The sequence below is a fragment of the Mugil cephalus genome, chromosome 20 (assembly GCF_022458985.1).
Source record: "Mugil cephalus isolate CIBA_MC_2020 chromosome 20, CIBA_Mcephalus_1.1, whole genome shotgun sequence".
Taxonomy (NCBI): Eukaryota; Metazoa; Chordata; class Actinopteri; order Mugiliformes; family Mugilidae; genus Mugil; species Mugil cephalus.
Genome location: NC_061789.1, coordinates 10,271,880 through 10,297,081, shown reverse-complemented (window position 1 = coordinate 10,297,081; position 25,202 = coordinate 10,271,880). Strand labels below are relative to the sequence as shown.

Here is a 25,202-nt window from a genome sequence, read left to right as displayed (position 1 = left end):
GAAAACCAAAGGCAACAATACATTTTTACATTTTTTTTCCCAAAAACAAAACAAAAAAACTTAAACTGGGCCTACTTTTACTTTCATAAGCATATGGACATTTGGGGTTGAGGTTTTGGATAAACAAAAACAATATATTTTTGAAAATGTCAGAAATGTATGAGATTTATCATTTTTATGTCATATGCCGTACTTGATTGGTTTTTGGTCAAAAGCAGAGACAAAATCACATCGGTGGATTGACACAAGAATATTTAATTGAGGTAGCTCAAAGTAGAAAAAAAAAGACAGACAGGAACATGATTGGGAGAATCTTCAGGGCAGCAGAACTAATAAAACTCAGCCTGCTCTCATTTAAAACGCCACATGTAAATCACATCGTCATCAATTCACAGCAGAGGCCAACACAATATCACGCACTTGAAGACATTTACTCCTGAGTAACGTGCAGACGAGCTGTTTCAAGGAGGTGATCTGAACTACAAACATGGCTTCCTTTAAGATTCAATTCAGATTTGGGAGTAAAAAAAAAAAAAGTTTTTTCAGTAGTAACAAGAAAAATGTCCCACCTTTTCATGATCTAAAATCTATAACATGAAACGCAGTCAATAATTTATTCTCCAGGGGCGAGAGTCGTCCTCAGTAGTTTTTCCTAAATCACGTTCCCGTGCACACTTGAACCCGCTCACTCCAAAGGAACTTCCCATCACCATCTGCAAACCTGCGTTTCTGAGCGCTTTGTCTGAAAACGGTACCCGATAGTCAAGTAGTGCAAAGGCCAGAGTTGATAAAAACAGACAACATTCAAAAAAATTCAAAGGTAATCATATATATATAGTGTATATATTAAAAATGGAACCAAAATAGCTACAGCTATGAAGACTCAAGTGTGTTTTTGCCATTAGAGGCTCCCTGTATTCCTGATATAAGGCTCATTTGTTCAGGCTCCGGTCGGACTGGTTACATGGGTTAAAGACGGACCAGCTTTTCTTGCAGTTTGATTTCCATTCACACCGGTCAAGAAGCTTTTCGGGTGGCGTTTAACCTCAAGCTATGACAGAAATTTGGAAAACTGTTGAATTTTGTGTTTTCCAATGTGATAAAATTATTTTATTTTACTAATTATCTGCAGAAAATATGCTCTGTCCACCTCACGAGCCCCAATCCTAGTCAAGCCCTGTTGTTCAGACATCATATAAGATGCCAAAGTGCATCCTATCATCATCATCATCATCATCATAATAGACGTAGATTCTTGTGGCCGATGATGAATCCTATCATGCTAAAACTCTTGAAAACAATGTGTGTGTGTTAGAATGCCTGAGGTTTTTAGAAGCAATTATCTGACCCAGTGTTTAACTATAAAACGCAACCTTGAAAATATGGCTCCGTTGGTGCGGTCCAGCCCCTCAGAAACCCTGTAACTTTTAAGGCAGTCGCTTTTTTAAGGCAAAATTCACCCCGTCGCAAAGCTTAGACATTAGACATTCTAACCAATGTTGTTTTTCATTCACAGTTTTTAAGGGGGTTGGAAGGAGATGTAAACATCTGAAAGCACAGCCTTAAATTGGTCAAAAAGATTATTATTATTTTTTTCTTTTGTGCAGATTCCTTTAAACGCCTTGTGACCCCGTTGAGGCCTAGTGTGGGAACCGCTGTAGGAGCGGAAATCAGAGGTTGGGAACCATTATGTCCATTTTACATTCCCAACCATGCATCTTTACTCGTGCTGTTACCTTTGTAATAGGCCCTATTTATTATTAACGTCTGGTACCCTGATCTAGTGCTATTTAATGTCCTTAGTTTGTGTATTTGAAAGAAAAAAGCTGATAAAAAATGCTAGAAGAAGAAAGCTTTGATTAAGGTAACATGGTGTTGCACCTGCAAGTCCTGGTGACTGGTTGGGCCACCACGAGGAACTCTGGGACGTGTAGGAAATGTGCACACCCATGCATTCAGTAGCTAAGTGTCAAACACAAGCCTTCGGATCTCCACGCTACGTCTCTGAGCTCGGGGACGCGCCCGGAGACGTGGACGCGGAGGAGTGGTCGGTGTCCTCCAGCTCCTTGCAGGCGGAGGAGGAGGAGGACGAGGAGGAGGAGGAGCGCGCCACGGCGGAGGCGCCCTCCCGCTCCCGCTTCTTCTGCTTCATGCGCCTGTTCTGGAACCAGATCTTCACCTGCGTCTCGTTGAGCTCGAGCGTGGCGGCAATCTCGACGCGCCGCGCCCGCGTCAGGTACTTGCTGAAGTGGAACTCCTTCTCCAGCTCGGTCAGCTGCCGGGTGCTGAAGTTGGTGCGCATGGCGTTGTTCTGGGTGCCCGCGAAGCCGAAGTCTGAAACCTTGACTGGATGCAAGCAAGAATGAGAGGCTGTTAAAGGCTTAATGAACTCCTTCTGCGTACATGCCACGGTTGACGAATAAAGAAAAACACGCATGCTCGCGAAAAAAAAACAACAAAAAAACAAAAAAACAGTAAATGTAAAGTTATATGTTAATTAAGAAATGGACCGATCCCCTTTCTTGTTTCGTGTTCGTCTGCTTATTTGTTGCTCATTATTTATTCATCAATTGTTATTTAGTTCTAATCAGGCTAATTAAATCTGTTGTGTTGGCTGTAAACCAGCTGATTCTGCCTGAATAAAAATATTTATTTTTCTTCATTCCTTATCTGGATGACACGAGAAGGACGAATTTTAGAGAAAATGATAAGCTTAATATATAATAGGTCGATAAGAAGGAGGGGAAATGAAAATAAATAAATAACTAAAAGGGACGACAAAGGCAAAGAGGAATGGAGAGGCTGAGCTGGGTGTGGTGGTGGTGGTGGTGGGCTTGCCTAGAAAGATAACAGCAGGAGAGACTTCCCAGGGAGAAATAACCAGTCTGCTATGTCCATTAAGAAAGAGAGAGAGAGAGAGAGAGAGAGAGGGAGGAGAGATCAGACGCTGAGGCCCATAACACCAGAGCAGATCTGCTTTCTGTCCCGAGATAAAGCTACATATAAGAGTGAAAAACATATACATGTCTTCGTTTTTTTTTCTTTTGCGTTTATTTCCTATTTTAAAAGGAGCGATCTAGGTCATTTAAAAGAAAATATCTGATCTGGCGTTTCATGTGCAGAGCACCAGTAACTACGCTCAGTATACTCCTTAGTGTAAAATTGTTCACACGTAGATTGTTAAAATGTATCCAATTATATCTTTAAATTATTCCTTTAAATATTTTAGTTTGTTTTAAAGGAGTTTTAGCAGAAACAGGCCTCAACATAAAAAAAAATTGACTCCATTAATAGCTCGAGTTTCTATTAATAACGATCAAAGGGCTTCCACAAATGCTTTAACATTAGATGAAAAATAAAAGACATGTAAATAAAATTAAAATACAGCGTTCAAATTGTTACACTCTGGTAACTGACCATAAGTAATACCGAAACGCCGCATTAAAAAAATGCAAACGTGTTTTAGTTCAGCTTGCATTATTTCTTTATAATTTATAACTCCGGCTTAAATTCAAACGAACTAAGACTTGAGTGATTGAGACAGGTGAAAAGAGAACGGAAGAACAGACGGAAAGTAGCATTTACATGAAAAAAGCCTGGCATCTGCACAGAGATAATTCAAACTGAGGCCTGCAGATTGATTTAAAAAAAAAATAAATAAATATCTGTGGAGATAAATATTAATACTGACTTTCAGGTATGGTCCACATTTTAGTGCTTTGATCGAAACGATTTATAAAGTGTTTCTCTTTGCTACATCTCCCCTCAGCTATTCACAAAGGATCGACCTTCTTCAAACAAGCCTCTATGTTGGGGGGTGTTTGGCTGCAACCTGATCCATCTGTGCAAAATGAGACACTGTGCCTCTTTTTTTTTTTTTCTTTTTTTTGTCACGCTCCAACTGATATACCCACAAATCACTGTTAAATATGGAACCAGGACGTTTGAATTGACTGAACGCTTAACTTTTGGTGATTTGTTAAGTGGGACATTTCACCATCAAACAAACCAGTGATCGCGATGAAAACTCCAACCCATCCTCACCTGTCTTCGGCGGATTCCTCTTCACCTTCATCCAGTCAAAGGTCTGCCCCTGCCCGGCCTGCTGGCCGTCCTCATCCCCCTTCACCCCATCCAGCGATAAGGGTAGCTCCCCGTAGCCTCCTCCGTGTGGAAGCCCCTGATAGCCCGATGCGTCCAGACCTCCGCCGATCTGCTGCGGGTACTGTGACCCGGCAAGAGCACCCTGAGGCCCGCAGTGGACCCCGGCGAGAGCGCCATAGCTGGGGCCTACTGCGGGGGCCGAGCTGGAGAAGGTTGATTGATGGTAGTAGGTGGAAGCCACGGAGTCATCGAGGAAATACTGGTGGTGGACGGAGTTCTGAGGGCCTGCTGAGGGAACATACTCATAGTTTGTGGAGCACGTTTGGTTCGTATAGGCCCCAGTGCTTCCACTGCCATTATTATAGGGGGGTAATATTCCGCTCTGCAAGCTCAGGTTCTGGTGGAGGTGGGGGGGATTATGATAGCCGCTGTGCGTATGCTGGTGCTGCTGTTGCTCGGGATGGTGAGCAGGATGCTGCTGATGATGATGCTGGCTCGCCGCCGTGGACCCGTGCGGCCCTCCGCCGCCCGCGTCCGCCCCGGTGCTCCCGTACATTCTTCCATCCACCGCGTAACTCGCTCCCCCGGAGCTGCTGTCACTTCGCGTGCCGTTGACGGGAACAGGTGAGCCGAGGCCCGCGTGGAGAGAGCCGGTGGTTACGGGGAATCCCTGATGCTGATCCAGGGGAAGGTGGTGGTGATGCAAGTGATGGTGGTGGTATCCAGATTTGGGAGCAGAATAAGAGCTGGTCCCCGGTCGGTTGCAAATGGAGTATTCCACAAAGGAGTTCATGTTGTCCATGCAGACCTGAGGGAGCGTGGGAGTGGATGAAGTGACTGAGCTAATTACCACCAAGAAACTCGAGACCTCGAATAAAATTAAGAAACGCGAGAGAAAAACATGAAAAATCGAAAAATGTAGGGATTTCCAAGAGTCTTCGGAAGGAGCATAAAAAAAACACAAAAAGAAAACAAAAACTCCAAAAATAAAATTCAGCACTGGTGAAAATTTGGAAAAATGCGTAAAATTAAAAAAATATGCTATATGTAATAATAAATAAAAACAAAACAGCAAAACGAAAATTAAAAAATAACCCTTCCAATGTAGGGTGAAAAGCAAGTGGAGGCTGCACGTCTCCACATGAATGAGTAATGTTCTCTGCCGGGGTGAGTGTCTGCGTGTGTGTCTGCGTGGAAGGCCTTACGCCGTCAATAACTCAGAGCGTAGCCTCCGAAGGCTCATCGGTGACACCGGGAAAACAACGCGAGAGGACAGAAAAGAGCCGAGTCACCTCTTCACCTCCGCACAGGTTACACTGCGTCTTCCTCCATTCTGTCTTTTTTTGCGTGAAATTCTCTGCTTTTCCCTCTTTTCCCAACTCTCTCCTTCTCTCTCTCCCCCTCTCTTTCTCTTCCGTGTCACTTCTCGACTCCTGGCTCTGCGCCTGTGGTCACCGGAGGGCCAGAAGTTTGTCAGCTGGTCACGGGAGCGAGGGAACCACTGTGTGTGTGTGTGTGTGTGTGTGTGTGTGTGTATACAGGAGGAGGGGAGGGTTGTTCCTTTCGGTTCGGGAGTGGAGTTGACGCGCGCGCGCAACGAGCACCGGCGCACGCGCCTCATCCATCACTTCCCGTGACATTACCACGACAAAGAGACTTCAATCAAACCGGCCCATCAATCTGATATCAGCATGGATCTGTCAGAGCAAAGAGAGAGGGGCAGGGAATAAAAGAGGAGCTGTGAGCCGGTCTGCAGAGTCCAGACCTCCTCCCTGCACAACGCAGAAAAAAAGAGAAAGAAATAGCACCAGAATCTAAATAAACCCTCTGATCTGGTACCACAAGACTGTTCTGTACATGTAGCTATTGCTGCCACAGCCCATTAGTCCTATCAGTGGCTGTAACATTGCACTTTCTGATACAGAAACACTCTCTGGCCTCTCTGGCTTAGACAATAAGCAGTACTAGTGCTTAGCTTAGCTTGTGTGTGTAAATGTGAGATTAAAGGGGCATTGTAATAAATGGATTTGGGTTGATTGGGGGGATATTTAAATATAAGCAGTTGGGCTGTTTGTTTAGAGGTATAGAAATAGGTAATATCCCCTTGTATCAGAGCAAAATGAATGTTTATCGCAACAAGTACACTAGGTTGATGATAAATCAGGAAATGTTTCTGTTTGCATGGTGTGTACAAAGAACAGTAAGTGTAATAGGGATTTATCTCCTGAAATAAGCTCACCCCATTCCTAGAGTGTCAGCATGGCGAGTAAACAAAAAAAGATCAGATCCAAGTTGCAAAAAACAAGAATTAACCTTTAAAAATAGTTCTGTTTGTACTTAGAACGGGGCTTACTGAACCCACTTTACATCAGCTGTAATTTACAAACAGGGGGTTGCTTTATTTAGAGAAAACACGCATTCATTTACCGTAGACGAGTCGCGTGTAGCGAAGATCGTAGCTCTGGCTCATGTGATTAACTCTAGACTTTTTTTTTTCAGTGTTAACAGACTATGAATAATATGTGTTGCTACAGTGAGTCTCGGGCCGCGTTGCTTGCCAGCTGGCAATGAAATCTGTCAGCGAGCGGATGATTGACTGACTCTGTGGCCTCCACTGTAACATCCAGCTCCGAGCGTGTGCTCACAGATCGCTATTACAAACATAAAAGACTGGGGAGTGTCTTCCGTCTCTGATTAAAGTTTTTTTGCATTTCCTCGTCAGCTTTCATCAACTTCGCCCTCCGCCCCACTCCGCTCCTTCCCAATCGCTGATCGCCGCTTCAAAGATTATTGATTTGACTTTATCTCGTCTTTGCACATTCTCCCAAACGGAGGGAGGAAATCTTTCCACGGATGTGGAGGTTCCTATCGATCAGACACCCCCGATCGCACGAGGTGGGGGGGACTTTTGGGAGTTTACTTTTCAACAATTGGATTGAGAAGCCATAGATTTCTGATGGGTGAAATGTGTGTATGCGTGTGCACATGCGTGAGTGTGCGCTAATTGAATGAATGAGCTGATCTGTTACAGAAATGAGGTTAAGGCAGACAGGAGGCCTTCTGGTCGGCCAAGCCCTGCCGGTCCAGCAGAACAGGAAGCTGGGATGAGACAATACTGTGTGTATATAAAACAATGATCTGGAACTGTGCACATGTTTGAGATTGGCTCAGGTGGATCTTTATATCATCTTTCATTGTGAAAGGGGTTTGTAAAACCATTTACAATTCTGCATTCTTTCACCCTGACTTGTTTCAAAGTGGACAAAAGAGCGAAATCTCTTCATGTCAAATGTCTGCTCATCAAGCGTGTGTTTCGCCTCCCTCCTCGTCACTGATTAGCCGCCACTGCAACGGCCTCCCAAGGATCCCGTCATCAATTTCTCCCCTCCAGAGCCTCGGTGAAGGGCCTGACAGCAGACGCGCTGCTGTCCCGCCGCCGGAGCGAAATCAGGACGAGCGGCGTGGGCGAGCGACAAGGAACGAGGTTAATCATCGGTGAGGGGCTGAAAGGAGAGAGAGGCAGAAGGAGTGGGCAGGAAGTCTGGAGGAACAGACCGGGACAAGAAGAAGATTAAATGACGCCCACGTGCCTGTCTGTGTGCTGGAGAGACTACAGGAGTGAGGAAGAAAGAGGCAGGGGTGAAAAGGTCAAACCTAACTTGTGTCTATACATTCTTTTAAATTCATGTAGTGATTATCCAGATCATTTGTTCTTTATCGCTGTAGTTTGTGTGTTTTATTTTACACCTAATTTCCACCTGGTCATGACACGCTCTGTATCTGGGACGCCTTTACATTCACACAATGAAAAGTTTTGAGTAGTTTAATCTCAACTCTGCGTGCATCAGATCTGAACGTGCAAATTAGGTGGGCAGAGGTGGAGGACCTGTCAGTGTGAAATGGGTGAGGTCAGTGAAAGCAACCCCACAGTCTGGGTGTTTCACGTTAGCTGCAACTCAGAGTATAGTTCATTAGTGATGCATTATTAAATTACTCTTTCACAACAAATCAGTTCTAAATCCCAACAGAAAAACGCTAATATTCAGTTTATTATCAAATGCGACAAATTAACAAGTCAGACCCTCGGCAGTGGAAACCTCGGAATGTTTTTTATCTTTGCTCAAGCTGAATATTGACTACAATTGTGAACTGAATTACAGTTAGAGTTGATTTTACTCCAATTATTTCTCCTAAGCGCCGACCCTTCTGTAGTATTGTGCAGTCTTTCTCTTAAACGTAAGGCTAAATGTTCCCAAACATCTGCTTTTTCTTCTTCTTGGTAAAGGACAGACAAGTTTTTAAAGTTACATGTATTCACTTGTGAGTGCATTTTTTTCAAATTCCAAAACATTTCATGTGTACCATTACCAAGGCGCTGCTAAGCATTGAGTGAGAAAACACCGGCACTGCCAAAAGACCAGGAATATATTCTAGGGCTGGACTGAAGGCTCACAATATACTATATTGTATTCGTAGAAAATTGTGTAATGAGACCGGGGGCGGCACTAGAAGGTTAGCTTCCTAAATTCAGCAGATACTGCATCTCTGCATCGCAGTATGTAACAGTCTTTGCTACCATTTCTGTAAATTCAGTTGAAAATACTGGTTTAATTTTTAATAAACAGGCTCCTCACTGGTGTCCCTTTATGTCAGCTATAATTCCTGCTGATATTACGGAATAGAATTTACACAGAGATGCCTTTTAGGTCCTGTTTATGGCGTTTCATCTCAGTTTGCAGTGTGCTAAGTGTGACAGTCAAGTGAGTTTTGTCTAGGAAACCTTGACTGTGCAGTTTAAGTGATTATGTAATTGAGAATGCATTCCCTCTCCAGGTTCAGTGCTTGATCTTGAGTGGTGTAGATGGGAATTTGGCCGTTGAGCAGTGGAGGCTGCAGGAAGGAGTTGTAAAGCAGGTCACTGCGGTGGCATGGGGCTTTGTGAGTAGAGAGAAACACTCTGAATTGAATCTGCAGTGGGACAGGAAACCATAGGACGCTGAATCAAGGTTTTGGCACAAGACAGACTAACTACTTTCTTTTAGACTGAAAAAAAGCCTGGTGATTTGAGAGGCATGGTGTTCAAAAGCAAGGCCGCTGTCCAGACTTAATCCACTGTTGCAAATTTGTGGAGAAGGAATGAAATTATCAGAGGGGAGCGATGAGAGATTTATCACACTTTAGTTTGTGGAAGTTGGCTTGCATCTACGACGTAATGTCAGTGATTGGTCAGAGTGGAGTTTCAGTGGCGATGGACTTCATGGAAATGCAGATGTGGGTGGTTGTTGTTGTAGATGTTGCAGCAGAAGCAGAGACCATGAGAAGATATGATGTTGGAATATGAATACAAGGGGACCAATTACCGAACCTTGGAGGACTCCTCATAATGATAGGGCAATGGAAATGTTGCTAACCCCATTTTTTTTGTTGTTATTTTTCCTTTTCCTTTTTAGATTCCTCCATACTGGACTTCTGTCTTCAGTGGGAAGGGTTATAGTTTTTAGTTCATGGGTGTTTATTCATTCCTGAGTGGAATGATTCTGTAGAACTTGTGGGTATTTATATGTTCCAGTTTCAACTGGCTGTGATGAAAGCATGTAATGTTTTAAAAAGTAGCAATCTGATCATACACAACAGCAGGAATGTTTATATGTTGACAAAACCTGCATCCGTGGTTTCGGTTTGGTGTGAAAAGGGTGTTTGTGAGATTTAACGTTAGCCAGGAGAGGGCAGTACCAGTGATGTTGAGGGGGGACTCTTGTGGTATGGTAAGACGTGAGGTTGAATAAGATGGGCTGTGGATATAAAGTGAACTTTGAGTAAGGGTGCAGCAACAGAAGTATTTTTGGCAGAAAAGGGAGATGATAGATTGACAGAGAACTGCTCATCGTATGAGGGTTGAGTTTCCTGAGGGGGTGATGGCAGCCTGTTGGATTTTTTGGCACCGAACTAGAGTTGAAGGCAGAGCTTCTCTGATGAGTGAGGTGATGACTGACAATCCTTGACCAAATTAGATGGGATGGCAGGCTCATTCCACTTCTCATTCTACAAAACTGGACAGCTATAACAGAGACAAGCAAGGAACTGCGCAGGGACTGAATGGTGAAGGAAGACGAGACAGGTGAGGGGATGGTGAGGCTGATGAAGATGCTAAATTATTTAATTTTTGTTAGGAAAAATAAAAGTATTGCACTTGGTAACTGTGAAGGATTTGGAGTTTGAGAAGTTTGTTTATTGTGGAGAACTGGGCATTGATAACAGGAGGACTGGGTTGTGTTGACAGCATTTTTGGGTTCTTAAGGGTAATCTGAATAGTCTTGAAAATGCACTCTTAGTAAAATGTATTCTCTAAACTGGCTCTTATAGGATCTTATTTGTTGGAGTTCAGGCATGTGTCCAAAATCTGAGAATGGAATAAAATCACTTCAGTTTAAATCGAGGCCAGATGATAAAAAGTTGACCAAATTGTTGGGGACGGATCACATTTCACTGGTAAGTTGACAAAGACATACAGTAGATTTGATACAGTTTTCCATTGAGGTGTGGATGTTGTTAATGATTTGACATAAAATGTAACCTACATTTGTAAATCTAGAAAGTCGGAAATTAAATGTATCTGTTCTGAGTAAACAGTTGTCAGTTGTCACACCCTGTCAGAAACAATGTTTCGGATTAAATATGCTAGTCACTGTTTTTTATGCCGTATTTGGACATTGAAGCTCATTTTGTCTCTCTTTTATCGTAAAATTGTGGTTTTAACATCAGAATTTCCTCAACACTATTGATACTTGCAGTCAAATTACAGAAATAAACCATTGATTCTGTCTGGTCAACTTTACCACAATTAAAATAATAAATATACTAGCATAATACTCAAATTAAATATTTGTTTAAAAAGTGTTCATCGATATTTTTAATGAATAATACTTGTATTCTTGCAAAAAAATATTGCTGAAAAAGCTACAGATGTTTCCAGATAGTTTTCATCCATTAATGTTTTGTATTCCACCTGTGGCATTTAAATCTATAAATCATCCATTTTCACTTGCAACAAAATACAACTGTCCTTGTTTGGTTTTAGAACTCTGAACTTTCCACTGAAAGTAAGATCATACACAGGAAATGGAGTTTGACTGCAGCTGCAACAGATTAGTCTACATCAAAATTAAATGAAACATGCAACAATGGAGCGATAAGTAAAACACAAAAGTGCGTGCGTGCGTGAGTAGCTTTTTCTTGCCTGAAATTATTCCAAAAACAATGCTGCCTGAGGAATGGACGGAAGAGAGACACGGGGAAATTGTTAATTGTCCACCGCTATGGTCCCGCAAGCTAGTTGGGTAGACCGGTACTTTGGGAAACCTTTAAAACGAATGATTGACACCTCCACTGAACCACGAGAGCCAATAGAACCGAGGGGCGGTCCCGAAACCAGTCCGACCAATCACGTTCTCTGACGGCAACGCGGGGAAATACAACTGTGCCCGGAGAGCAGGGCCTTACCTGGTTCAAGGTGGGACGCTATGCACCTGCCGAGTTACGGATTCTTACATCGACATGGACGTTTTCAAGACAGCAAAGGTAAGACGGAATGGCTTTTCTTCTATGGCTGCTGGTTTTGCTGTGCTGTGGTTATTTGTGTCATGAAGAATTGCAATTGTTTGTGCCTGCTGTGCATCATGTGGCTTGTTTTTGTTGTGTGCTTTTTTTTTGCTTGCTTGCTGTTGGAATTGTGTTGAATTTCAGTAGAGATGCCTGCCATGGCCAAGCTTCTTTCCTTTCAATGTGTGTGTTTAATGTGTGGCTATTTGTGTCATGAAGAATTGCAATTGTTGGTGCCTGCTTTGCATCATGTGGCTTGTTTTTGTTGTGTGCTTTTTTTTTTTTTTGGTTGCTTGCTGTTGGAATTGTGTTGAATTTCAGTAGAGATGCCTGCCATGGCCAAGCTTCTTTCCTTTCAATGTGTGTGTTTAATGTGTGGCATGCTCCGTGTTAGCATGGCCTTAAAGCGTGTTTGTTGTTGGATGTGTGGCTGGCTTAGGCTTAGGCCCAGGCCCAGGCCCAGGCTTAGGCCCAGGGCCGGGGGGTCCTGGGGTTTATGCACCTGCTGATCCCATCCCATTATTGATCTTCACATGTGCTGTGTATTGTAAAACCTGCTTTAAAGAAATGTAATTTTAACCTGATTCTCCACATACATTGCATATCAGCCTAATTAGCCGTGTACCAACCATTTTTCTGAGGTTATATAACACACATAATAATTATTACTGGTTTTCTGCTGATCATCCATTGCGGTGTGTGGGTTTACGGCCTTGTCTCGGCGCAGTCCTGGCATTTGAGCACCAGTTCAATCCCACATCCCACTCAGACTTATTGACCGTTTTGGTTTGTGTATTTTCTTTTATTTATGATGGCCATGCATCACTGGACTGGATCCAGATCAGTTAAGAAGCTACAATTACAAATCGGAGAAACAACAGTGGGCAGTTTGCGCCCGTGACTCGGCGGGTAAGCTTCCTGTCCCGCTGTCTCGGTCTCTTCTAACAGCCCCGTCAGACAGGTCAAATGACTGCAGAAGCAGGAAGTTATGCTCCAGCATTCCTGGAAAAGAGAGGAGATGCGTGCGTGCGCGTGCGCCCGTGTGATTCGAGGGGCTTTCTGAAAATTGTGAAAGATGATACAGAAGCGAGAGTGAAGGATGGGCCCTGACGGGGTGAAAGAAAGAGAGGAGACTGCTGATGTAGTTGCATTAGCTCTGAAACCCGAGCCGCCGATGCAGACGCTTAACAGCATTTATTAACCGTTATTAATAACATTTACACACATTTCACCCAGTGGGGAGGGAAAGTGTTGGGGTGGCCCAGACTCAACTTTTTAATTGTTTTTTTTCTCTCTCTGTCATGGGTTCTTAACACCGTCATTTTAAATTGAATGAATCTGCTAATGAAATTAGACTGCATGCCGTGAATCTATGTGGTACAGGATAACAAGTAGACAATAGATACATCTTCTTTTGCTTTCCATATCTTTTCATGACTTAAACTCTTTTAACAGACCTTCTACGGAATACTAAAATTGCCAAAATAATAATTATAGTAATACTTTTGCCAACTTATTTACTTTAGTTGTATTTCTCTTGCAAATTATTTACCATTTGTCCTACTTATAACAACGCAGGCAGTAAGAATGCCAAGGAATTTGACTTACCTGTTTGTTTTTACAACATGTCTGAAGACCATGGCTTCACTAGCCTGTGTAATAAATCGCTAAATGTTTTGGTTTTGAAGTATATGTGGAAAACTGACTTGTAGATACAATAGTTTTGCGGCATTTCCTTGTTTTCTGGAAGTCTGCAAAAAGAAAATCGCAGCTTTGCGAGACCCAAAACTCCCTTGTTGTTTTTCCGTGGGTGGCTCGTTCGCGCATCTCGAGCGTAACCTGATTTGTTGTTTCATCCTGGCCTGCAGTATTTCCTGGAAGAAACGGAGACGCCTGCTGTGGAGACATTTTTAATAGAAAGCAGCGTTTTAAAATACACCCGCTCTTAACATAGACGCAGTTTCGAGCCCGAGGTCCGTGTCCTGACACCCAGCGATCAGTCCGTGTTGCTCTGAACTCTGAAAAGCACATATTACCATAATATGACACCCAGCAGTTTTTTTGCCGTGTTTTTTTAATTGCCACTTCATCGTTTGATTATTTCTCAGACAGTTTTAGCTTAAAATCCATGGCTGCTACTTAGCGGACCGAGTCGACCACTCAGCAGTCCATTTAGAGGCTGTTAATTGGTGCAGTTGAATTGACTGACAATTGTCTGCGCAGGTCCCTTGGTTCTTTATTGACCTATTAGACAGACCGAGCGGGGAATTCGGTGCAGCATCACGCACATTTCACAGAGTGATTTGTGTTTGGTGTGGATCCTCCAAGGCCCCCACCTGACAACTCAATACACGTACAGTTGTGTGTGTTTGCATGCGTGGGCCCAGCCATCCAACCTCTCTCCCTATCGCACACACACACAAACCAAAGCTGTATGTCAATGGAGTCCTCGGAGGCTGATGCATTGATCCCGCGCCTTTGGCTCACCTAGAAGAATGGATAGAAGTTCAGAATCCAGCTCAGTGGATGCTGATAAAACCACCGTCCCAATGCAAAGTGCAAAGGAACGGCTTGCTGTTCACACTCATGTGACACGCGCTCAGCACGTACAAGTGCGAACGCCGCTCGCCTGTTTTTCAGCCATGACCCCGCTTTGATACTCTGTATCCTGTCTTTAAACCTGATCCGTCTCACACCCGGTGGCCATTTTGGTTCAGTGTGGTGAAGGGTGGAAGGGTACATTTTTTTTTTTTTTTTTAGATACAACAAAGCCTCAAATAAATTATGCTTGCGGACATGAAAGGAGATAGGATAAAAAAAAAAAGTATACATGTTTTTTTATGTTATCTGAGAATGTTTAACTCGTCATAATAGGATACAAGGTACAAGAGGTCAAAGCTTTTGAATGCGATTTTAAGTATTTTGCCGCTAACCATCACAAATGCACCTGCAAGTATTGGATGTTATTCTAATTCATAAACGTCAACACTAAGAAACACTATTATTATATAAAGAAAGTCCATGATTAGCAGTCTTTTTCTTTAATATTAATTGATATTCGGTTGGTGTGTAAACTTGTTTCAGCAAGTTGTCTGTTAAGGGTTCAGTACTAAACAACTTGTATATATACGTATTATGCAGTGAATTATTGTATATGTAGATAACAGTGCACCCTTTAAAAATTTCAAACCCAGCCATCTGTCCATCTAGCCAATGTCTGGGGGTGGGAAAAAATATTGCGATATATTACCATATATCGCGATATTTTTTCTTCCGATACATTATCGATTTTGAATCTCTTAATAGTAATGTATTGTATCGTGACTCGAGTACCGTGATACGTATCGTTAAGTCCTTGCCAATACCCACCCTTAGTCTGCCTAGAACTTCTGTGCTTATCTCCAGAAATCTTGAGTCTGCAGAAGTGATCACCAAATGATGAGCTGTGCTAAAAAGGTGTTTGCAGAAGCATTTAAGAAGAGTGCAAATAATTCATTGCTACTGAAGCCCGTGCCTTGTTAGATCTAGCAACAGTTTGCCACATTACTGCAGTAGGTTAATAGACACTGCTTCAATTTCTACTTAATCCCATCATTTTTGCCTCGTGTGTCAGCAGCAAAGTTCGTGCCTCAGCAGTAGAGTACGACGGCCCGTGTGTCTAGAGAGTAAAGTTTCCTCTTGACGCCCTGGATGATAAAAATCCTCCGCTCGTGGATTTCACCACCGCTGCTAAGTGGGTGATATATCACGCCTGAGTTATGCAACATCACACACACACACACGCCGAGGAAGAAATCATAACAGTGATGGTGACGGTGATGCAAGAGATAAAGGAGCAGTCCGCGCATTACAGCATGGCAGCAGGCCGACAGGCGGTGACAGCCAGGAGAGAGAGAGATTATTGGAACACACACACACACCACCTCTCCCTCACACACACATTCAGGCACTCAGAAGGTGAGATATGTCTCCCAGCATAGAGATGTACTCGGCTGTAATCTCTTTGTCTACAAGATACACTTAGATGGATGGTTATAGGGGAGAGAGAGAGAAAGACTGTTGCAGTGACTGTACACCGTTTGTCCCAGTCTGCAGTTTCATAGCCAATGCACTTTTTTTTTTAATGGATATTATGGCTTCCTGTACAATTGTACACAAGTAAACTATGACATGATCCCTTCCTAATGAGACAGTCTGAACTGACCTCTCTCACTCAAGTGTGGATTGATTCGTGGGGTACCTACTTGTCAACCCAGGACCACCTGCTTTGAGTCTTCTCCAGTTTTGTTTTGAACTTTTACAGCTGTTTAAATCGTTCAAGTCTCCCACTATTGGTGGTGTCTGTGAAGACTTATGATTGCTGCTTTCTAGTGTCACAGTGGGCTTTCTAGTTTCACTTGGTTTCAATCAAACCTGTGAATCCACAACTGTTTTTCTTTTCTACTGTTGAGCACAGTTTCTGCAGGTTTTTATCCCTGCAACAGTTTCTACCATTAAAAAAATAATACATACTGGAAATTCACAAAGTGTGCTAATTCAGAGTAGTATCATCTAACAGTATATGAGTAACAGCCAAGTCACGTCACATGCTGTCAATGAGCAATTTGTGGTTTTGGCATGTCATTTCACACCTTCTAATCTCAGCAGCTCTAATCATTGCAAGTCAAGACTTCAAGTTGAACTTCTGTGCATTATTATAAGAGGTCTTAAAGTATTAAAGTTGAATTTAGTTTAAATGTAAGTGTCATATTTATATTCAGTAACTGAGGAAAGATGACTTTTTTCCCACTGAATTCCTGTGTGGTGTTTTACAATGTAACCAACATTGTCAGTTTTTACTTTCCTTGGGACAATGGGAGAATGCAAGGAATGTTGTATTGAATACTCAACCCAATAATACAATGACCGAAGTGTGTTCTAGGTCTAATCACTACAGTATTTACATACTGGTCGAGTAAATGGTAGATATTCTGACATGTTTTAAATCTAAATTCTGTTCTATCTTCTGAAATTAATATTCACCATGTCTAACCATATATAATTTATATTTATATATTTGTGCAAAGATTAGAATTAGAAGATTGGAATCTCGATACCAGTGCAGTATCTGTATTGCTATTATGATGTACAGTACACCAGTTAGTTCACTAGGAGTTCTGTTCCCAGTCAAACCCTAATTTTAATTTGTGTCAAGCACTTGTAAACAAATGGAAAACAAGAGCCACACTGGATATCCTTGAATATTTCTTAAGTGACCAGCAGATGGCCAACTCCTTTGTTTTAGATCTTAGAATTTTGTTGGAGCATTTTATTTAAAGTTAATGGCTTAAGCAGTGGGAATTCAAGGTTAATTATTTAATTATTAAACTTGTATATGATTGAAATAGCATTTTTCCTGTACTTTCTGGGTACTGGGTTTGTTTTCCACGGAGTTCCCCATGGTTCTACTCTGGGACCACTGCTGCTTTCTCTTGGCAGTATGACAGCCCAACATTGTTTTTCCCTTATACTGACACAAAATTACTTTTTCTAGGACTCTACAAACTGCCCAACTTAAATTTGCCGCCTTTGTTATTATCCAAACAGTACAGAACATTCACATAAATCCATAATCAGAGTGAGAGGTAATTTTGTCAACCGGAATTAAATCTTATTGCTGCACATACTTGACTTTGTATTAGCAAAGGGGGATGTTTTAAGTACAGTTGAATTTTATTGTTAAGTATTTAGCTTTTACATCAAGTTTGAAATGCTTTTTTGTAGATTTCTGTTATTTTTACTGTATTTTCGAGTAAAGCCTAACTGTTGATGTAGCACTTCATTTTATATAGGCCTAAGGCACTTACCACCAGTAATCATTTTTGTATTGCTTGTTCCAATCGGAATTACTATAAGTATTTTTATATATCTTTTATGGCTACACATCCTTATACTTGAAGGCTTAGTTTAATATGATGGGTGACTTTTTCTCTTTAAGATGACAAACTCTAAATTATGAAACTGAAAACACATCTACTGCTCAGTGCAGGATGTGGTTCAGCAGTTTTATGAAAAGTTCAGATAATGTCATTAATAACTAAGTTATATGAAATTATATAGAGCTATTGCATCCTGCTGCAGAACAGTGTTAAGCTGTAATAATTGTTGGTTCCCATGGGAAATACTTTTAAAATTTTAATGAATCTCAGATGGTTTTGTCTCACTGCTATTATGTATGTTTTATCATTGCAACATCATTGTTTTCGCTGACCAGTACTTTGACTTAATATAGGTCAATTACATTAATAGGTAATCAGAAATACAGTGGAAATCAGTAATCTTTTTATGATATGATTTACCACAGCTCACTCCTGCTATTGTAGCTAAATAGCCTAGAGAGCCCATGTGAGTAAATGTTTTTGCTCATTGTTTGGAAGCAGTAATATTTCTGTAGTTTGCAGTTCTTCCAGACTTAACGGAATGCTTTGTTTTATGCGTTTCTGGACATTTTTTGGAAGACGTTATCTCGTATCATTTAATAGGCGAGCTTGGCTGGACATTCAGCAGGGCTTATTAAACTATGGGCCACGACCCTGCCGTTTCTGTAAAGTGTTACATGACACAGCTACTATTTTGGAAGTATTTTAAGAATAAGGTATTGACTGTGAATAAATTGTACAGACAAAAGCCTATATTTGATTTCAGTTGTAGCCTTTTAAGATATGCATTTGATGTCAATTACTAACTTATAGTCATGTTAATGATGTGTAATTTCCTAGTTATTTATCTTTTGTATAAGTGTCTAAGTATTTCTTCCAACTGTGGACTTTTTATGTAAAATTGTGTATATATATATTTTTATTATTATTGAGCCATAAACCTGTCTTACAGCCTAAAAAAAGCTAGTCATTATTCTGCCTTCCCGACTTGCTCTCTCCCCTCCCACACAAACACACACACACATTCACTATGCCTGTCACAGTGAACCAGTCATCCTGTAATGGCTGCCACTGCTCATTGTTCACATCCTGCTTTGTCTTCAGCGCCATTTTGACTCCGCGGGAGGAGGAGCAGGTAGTTAGCACCATGGTTAGCATCGTGTCCGCACACACTAATGGCAGGGCGCTAGCCGTGCTAACTCGCGGTTAGCTTCACAGTCCCTCTGCTAGCGTAATAACCGGGCGGACACCGCGTTGCCAGGCTGCAGCTTATGTCCACACACATACGCACACAGTTTTAATTTTAGGTGAGTCCTGTTACTTTATCTCCCTGCCTAAAACACGGCCATTACAAAAAAAATGCTACATTGTTGCTCTTAGCCCTGCTTTTCTGGTGGAGGGCCTGCTATGCTAACCTATGCTAACCTGTGCTAACCGTTAGCCCCGGCTCAGAGGTCTAACCGTGCTTGCCTAAATCTGCTTTTATCAGCTCTGGAAAATATCTCCCTATCCCCCCACCCAATGTCAGGGTTATCTCTGTGTAAACACATTCACGCTGCGCTATTTCAAGCCAGTGTGGGAAAACTACAAGTATTTTAAAAGGAATGTCATTTTAAAAAGAAAAATGAGCAAGAAAACAGCTATTTAGGTCCGATAATAATAATAAAAAAATAAGAATAATATTAATAAATTAACATTTACTTGCACTTAATCGTTACAGGCTGGGTTGTAGTCTAATAGTAAAGTTTGTTGTGTAAAAATAAAATATTTCTCACTAGCTATTGTTAGTAATTATAAAATCTTAATTATAACCACCCTAAATTTATACTACATTATTAATACCGTAAAATAGATAAATACAGAGTCTTAGAAGATCAGAAGATTACCATGCAATTCGGTATCTTAATTAATAGCTATAAAACAAAACCACGTGGGCCACATCGTAAATGTTTGTGTGTTTTTATTATTGTTATTATTATTATCATTATTCCACTATGAAAATATATGTACAATAAATAATTTTGGATTTTCACTATTAAAGAATCTCAATAAATAAACTGGGGTCTAAACCTCTGCTCGGAGAGAGAAAGAGTCGATCCATTCTTCAGTTTAGATTTCCCGAAAAAAGCAGTCCCAACTCTCTGCTCCTAGACTCTGTGAACAGTTTCCTGAGAAGTTATTGAGGATCCATGAAGCTGCACTAGAATGGAGTATAGAGGAAACAAATCCACACACACGGAGAATTTTTGATTCTTCCTAATCCTTTTACCAAATGGGGGAAAAAAAATTAAAAAAACAAGAAGGGTAATTAATACCTGAAATTTGGACAAGCGGAGGGAAAAAAAAATCCACAACGTTTCGATCGAGATAAAGAAAATACTCTATTTCCTTTCGACGTTTAAAATAAAATCCCTTAAAACTACATTATAGATTCAAAATAAAACCAGCAAGAGAGGAAAAAAAAACATATTTTCAAGAACGAAATTAATTCAGAAAATCAGAAATGTTTCAGGAATGTTGACGAGATGTTTTTCTTTAAACAAGTGAGTCCTCGCCGAGTGTCGTCCCATCCGCTCCGATTGTTCATCCACACGGGCCTGTCCGTCCGCTCCTTGTCGCGTTTTATTTATTAGTTCTATTTTATGTTGAAAAGCCTGCCTCAGAAGTTGAGGTGCTGCAGGTCTATGGTGCACAGTGTGCTTGTGAATAAGTCGAAGTCCTCCTCGGAGAAGTCCACCGGGCTGTCCAGGGAGCTCTGCAGGCTGGGTGACAGGCATGCGTCCCCGGCAAAGAAGGTCAAGTCGGGGAGCGCGGTCGAGGAGGAGGAGGAGGAGGAGGACGCTGCGGGAGGAGCAGATGAGGCGGCGGGGGCGATGGAGGAGTCCCGCTGTTCGGGGAATGATGAGTCGGCCGCCGCTGCTGCTGCGGGCCCGGACTCGCTCAGCTGCATCAGGCCACCGGGGTTCTCTGCGGAGTTCGTGGCGGCGAACGCCGGCGGGGAGTGGTGCGTCGCAGCTGAGTCGGAGGAACCAGATGCCCCGGGCAGCGGTGGGCGTTCGGGAAGGCTCAAACGGCCTCCCTCCTCCGGCGTGGGTTGTGCATTGTCCCCGCTGTCATTAGCGTAGGCGGTGGAAGCAGCGGAAGATGGATTGCCGCCCCCCAGCTCGCCCTCCGACGCAGCCTCCCCGGTCCCAGAAGCTTCCAGCGGCTGGCTCGAGTACGGGGAGGAAGCATCGGCGCCTTCGAGCGGCTCGAACCCGCCCGGGTCGCCGGGTTCGTGGCTCCCTCCGCTGCCGTCCCTGTGGTGCGTGGTCTGGCGCTTGTGTTTCATCCGTCGGTTCTGGAACCAAACTTTAACCTGGCGCTCAGTGAGATCCAAAAGAGCCGCGATCTCCACCCTCCTCGGCCGGCATAGGTACTTGTTGAAGTGGAACTCTTTCTCCAGCTCCAGCAGCTGTGTGTTGGTGTATGCCGTGCGTAGCCGGCGGGACCCGGCTCCTCCACCGTCCAGACCGGCCTGGCTCGGATCTGCACGGAAGCAAAGACAAATGGAGACGCACAGAGGAAAAAAATTATGTGGGCGATTTATTGGCGCAAAATGTAATCTTTTATTTTCATTTTATATTTCATTTAAACTTTGCATTTTAATCTACTCCACGAGGACCGCGTAAAACCTCCAGGTTTATTGCATGCGAGAAATAATTTTCTTCAGCATCGAGCTGAAATCCCCTCGGCTCTTCTGTGCGTAATAAAACACAAAAAGTCTCATAAAAATACACCTTCCAATTACAGTGGCAGCCAAAGTCATAACTGTACAAACGGCCAATTTGGCGCTTGAAGAAAGGAAAGGAAAAAAATAGAGACACAAAGTACAGATAAAGACAGATGATGCCAAAGTGTGTTTCTCTCCTGTAAGTCCTGTAGTGCAGGCGAGCCTGCTGTGAGAGGCTGAGGCAGAGTGTGATCAGAGAAATGTAAAGAGAGGGACCTAAATAAATCACGGGAGTGGAAGGAAATGTGTGTGGAAATGTGGGAATGTCGATGTGAAACGAACGTGGCGGTATCTGTCAAGCAACATAACTGAAACCCTGAATATGTTTTTTTGAATGAGACCGGGAACGGCAGGAAATTGGCCGAGAAAGGAAGAAATAAGAATTTCCATTAGAAATGAATGGGGCTGTGATTTTGTGGGGGGGAAGCAGAAAAAAAAGAGAGAAAAGAATGCACTGATTGTAGTGGAGGTCAGTGTGAGAGACAAAAAAAATGACCTAAGCTCCAGAAAATCAAATTGTGTGCAGTGTATTTCCTGTGTGGATGTAGCTTATAGCACCCCTCCCCAACCCCCACCATATTTTTTTGTCCACTCGCTTCGCCTCGCCATTATTTTCCCTACCTCCATCCAATATGGCGACCATCTCAGTTGTGTTATGAATATATAATACCAGGATGATGCTGCTGCTCTGAAACTACACCGAAAAAAGTAAACGATACCGGCTGCTGCAGCAGTCAAATGCAGAGGTGATTAAATAAGAATAAAAACAATCTCCCTCTGTGCGTCTTTACGCACGATATAAAGGGATGCATTTAGGAAATTTGAGCTATAGAATGTGGAGAAATACACTATGCCTCCGCGGAAGGGCTGCACTCAATCCAGCTGAACTGAAGCTACACATTATTCATTTAAATGAGTGGGATTGGGACGTGTCTCAGGTGTTTGTTTTAGCCTTTTTGGATGCATGATGAAAGAGTGTGCAAAGCACTGCAGCATAATGCAGTGGTCTAGATATGGCTTCCCTGTTGACACAGCATCACAGCACTGCACAATACACACACACACTCACACACAGGGGGAGAAAAGACAATGTCATCCAACTAAATCCATGCAATGCGTAATGATGACTTATTTCTCAAATTAGGATGCAAACGGAAAATCATAGAACATGCTGCACAATCCCAACACTGCACACACGTAAAAACACACGTACATATTGGCCCCCCTGCATCTCAGAGTACCGACCTGTGGGTGACTCGATTCCCGTCGAAGCGTACCCAGAGGCGGTTGGTGATGGGGAGGACGAGGCGGGGGGGATTGTGGAACCGCCGCCGCTAGAGCTGCTTCCAGGCTTGGGGCACTTCTTGGATGATTTCTTCTCCTTCATCCAGGGGAACTCGTGCGCCAGCGGACCGGCCGCGGTGGCCGTGCCCGGCGCAGGGGCCTGGCCGGGCGGGCAGGGCTGCTGGGCGGCTCGGTGGTGCGTCTGGAGGCCATTAGTGGCGGAGGTTCTCCGGTTCTGTTGGCTCCTAGCAGCCGGTCTCGGCTGGCTGGCTGTGCAGGGGCTGAGGCTGGGGATGGTGTGCTCGAAGGGAGGCGGAATTACTGTCGACTCCTTGATTGATGAAGTTTGAAATGACTCCAGGACGGCGGGGAAGGACGTCAGGCACTCTGCTAGGGACGGCTGGCTGTTTATAAAACCGATCTCCCTCTCAAATTCAAAATTCATAGCTCCCTCAAACCAGTTTCACCCTCAAACGGCGAGACCCCGAACAATCCCTTGCACAAAATAAAAAAAACAAAAAAACAAAACACATGCACGCACGCACGCTCCCACACGCACGCTGCACAATATGGCTTCTCAAAAAAATAAAAAGGAAATGAAAAAAAAAACCGCACGAGCATGTAGGCTCCCGACCGCAATGGCGTAAATGCGGTGGCTATATAATAATTGTGTATATTGGTGATATTACTAGCGTATGGGGACCTGGGTAGGCTAAACTGAAGAACTATGGGGCGAAATTGCAGCCAATTCCTGGTCATGTGACCAGAGCCAGCCAATCGGGGATCCGGGCCTGGCGGCGGCGATGGCTGTGGGAAGCAGCATTATTATTTTCCACCAAATGCTGTGGCATAGAGGGGCTATATCACAGGATAGCCGCTATTGTTTTGTCGTAACGGGGGGTGAATTCTTGAGAGGAAAAAAAAAACGGAGAAGGGCTGCCGGTCGCCATGTGCGCCGTGTAGGCGGCGGGTCGGCGCATCCTGGCCCGGTGATAGGCCTATACGCGCAAACAATAGAGCATCTCTCGGACATTTCTCCCCAGCCTTTTTTTGGGTGATGTAATGACGGTTGCCGTTAGGTGAACGGAGCTGGCCTGCGCCGTTTACAATATGTCTCCTTGAGGGAAAAAAAAAATCTGTTTACAGCACTCGGCTCATTAATCTTATAAAGTGTGACACAGGCCGAAAATCCCCCAACTTAAACACAGAAAACTTGGGAGAGGGGTTTTTAGATGGCGCGGCAGCTCAGGAGGAGAGGATGGTGAAGATTTCTGCTGAGCGGTAGCGCAGATGGAGCAGTTGGGCTTCTAACAGATCAGACTAGACAGATGCTTAGATTTGAGGGGAGGCAGAGAGAAGCCTGTTGATGTGTAAGTGTACGATTTTGTACTTAATAGACTCGTTCATTTGTGTATGACAAATAGCTGCGTGTATGCGTGTGTGTGTGTGAGAGAGAGAAACCTAAATATTGTCTAAATATAAACTCACCCTAAAATAGCCTCTTCTCGAAGGCTCCAAAGTTCTTGCAAGATACCCTGGTTCCTCTCTCACCCCCTCTCTCCACTGTGATGTGTGTGTTAAAAATGTTCGGTGTGTTTACGCAGAGAGGGAGAGAGAGAGAGTTCACAGCGAGGTCGCTCCGTGCAGCTGGAGAACACGTAGAGCCGCAGCCTCCAGCTTCACCTTAGAATTAAAGCAATAATGCAGCAGCAGTGATATAGACGCTAACAGTAAGCGAGGGCGCGCTGAGTGGCCCTCCAGATTCAACAGGATGCACATGGAGATTTTTTTTTATAAATATCAAGAGCTCGGGAGTTTAGCAGAGGATATTTTGGGGAGGGCCCGAAGCGCCCCGAGTGGGAAAAAAAGAAGTGCGGTGATCAATCTTTCCTCCATGCAAAGAGCCTGACAGCAGCCCCTCTCTCACCCTAAATAACAAGGAAACCTCCAGTTCCTCTGCCTCTCTCCTTTTAGCTCCACGATTTAGCGTTTGTGTTTTACACCGCGTTTACGCGCGGCGAATACGCACCGCACGCGGGATTATTTTACCTATTTAAATAAATAATTAAAAAAAAAAAAAAAAAAAAAAAACGCCGGCTCAAATATCGGGGACAAATGGACAGAATATATTTAGCTCGCTTCCCCCCTTTCTTATTCTCATTAAGCCTCTGAGAAGGAAAGCAGAAATGTGTGTGGGAGTGGGGTCCATTGAGCGCAGCAGAAAGGCGCAGGCAGCGAGTAGGCCGAGGCTGCATGAGCACACACCAAACACAAGCCCACACAACAGCCAGCAAGCTGCTGACGGAGCTCCAGCACCAACAATACCCAGCGCCGCTTCTACTCTTTTTATTTATTTTTATTAATTTGAAATATATTTATTTATTTTATTTGTAAAATGTAAAACAGTCCAGGATTTTTTATTTTTTTTTCTGTGGAGAGCGTTCTTTAATTGCAGCCCTGACACGGAGAGCGTGGATTGGTCGACTAAACATGGAGGATTGTTACTCTTATTTTATTTTATCTTA

General features: G+C 43.2%; 2 protein-coding genes across 2 annotated transcripts; both read right to left on the bottom strand.

Moving 5' to 3' along the window:
* Positions 1–235: 235 nt before the first annotated feature.
* hoxb1a (homeobox B1a) lies at positions 236–6,105 on the bottom strand. Its single transcript, XM_047572129.1, has 2 exons — positions 4,045–6,105; positions 236–2,346 (listed from the first exon to the last, which is right to left on the bottom strand). Exons 1-2 carry the CDS (start codon positions 4,904–4,906, stop codon positions 1,997–1,999), a joined length of 1,212 nt encoding a protein of 403 aa, XP_047428085.1. The 5' UTR covers positions 4,907–6,105; the 3' UTR covers positions 236–1,996.
* Positions 6,106–19,564: 13,459 nt separating this feature from the next.
* hoxb2a (homeobox B2a) lies at positions 19,565–25,114 on the bottom strand. Its single transcript, XM_047571244.1, has 2 exons — positions 22,639–25,114; positions 19,565–21,149 (listed from the first exon to the last, which is right to left on the bottom strand). Exons 1-2 carry the CDS (start codon positions 23,120–23,122, stop codon positions 20,281–20,283), a joined length of 1,353 nt encoding a protein of 450 aa, XP_047427200.1. The 5' UTR covers positions 23,123–25,114; the 3' UTR covers positions 19,565–20,280.
* Positions 25,115–25,202: the final 88 nt, after the last annotated feature.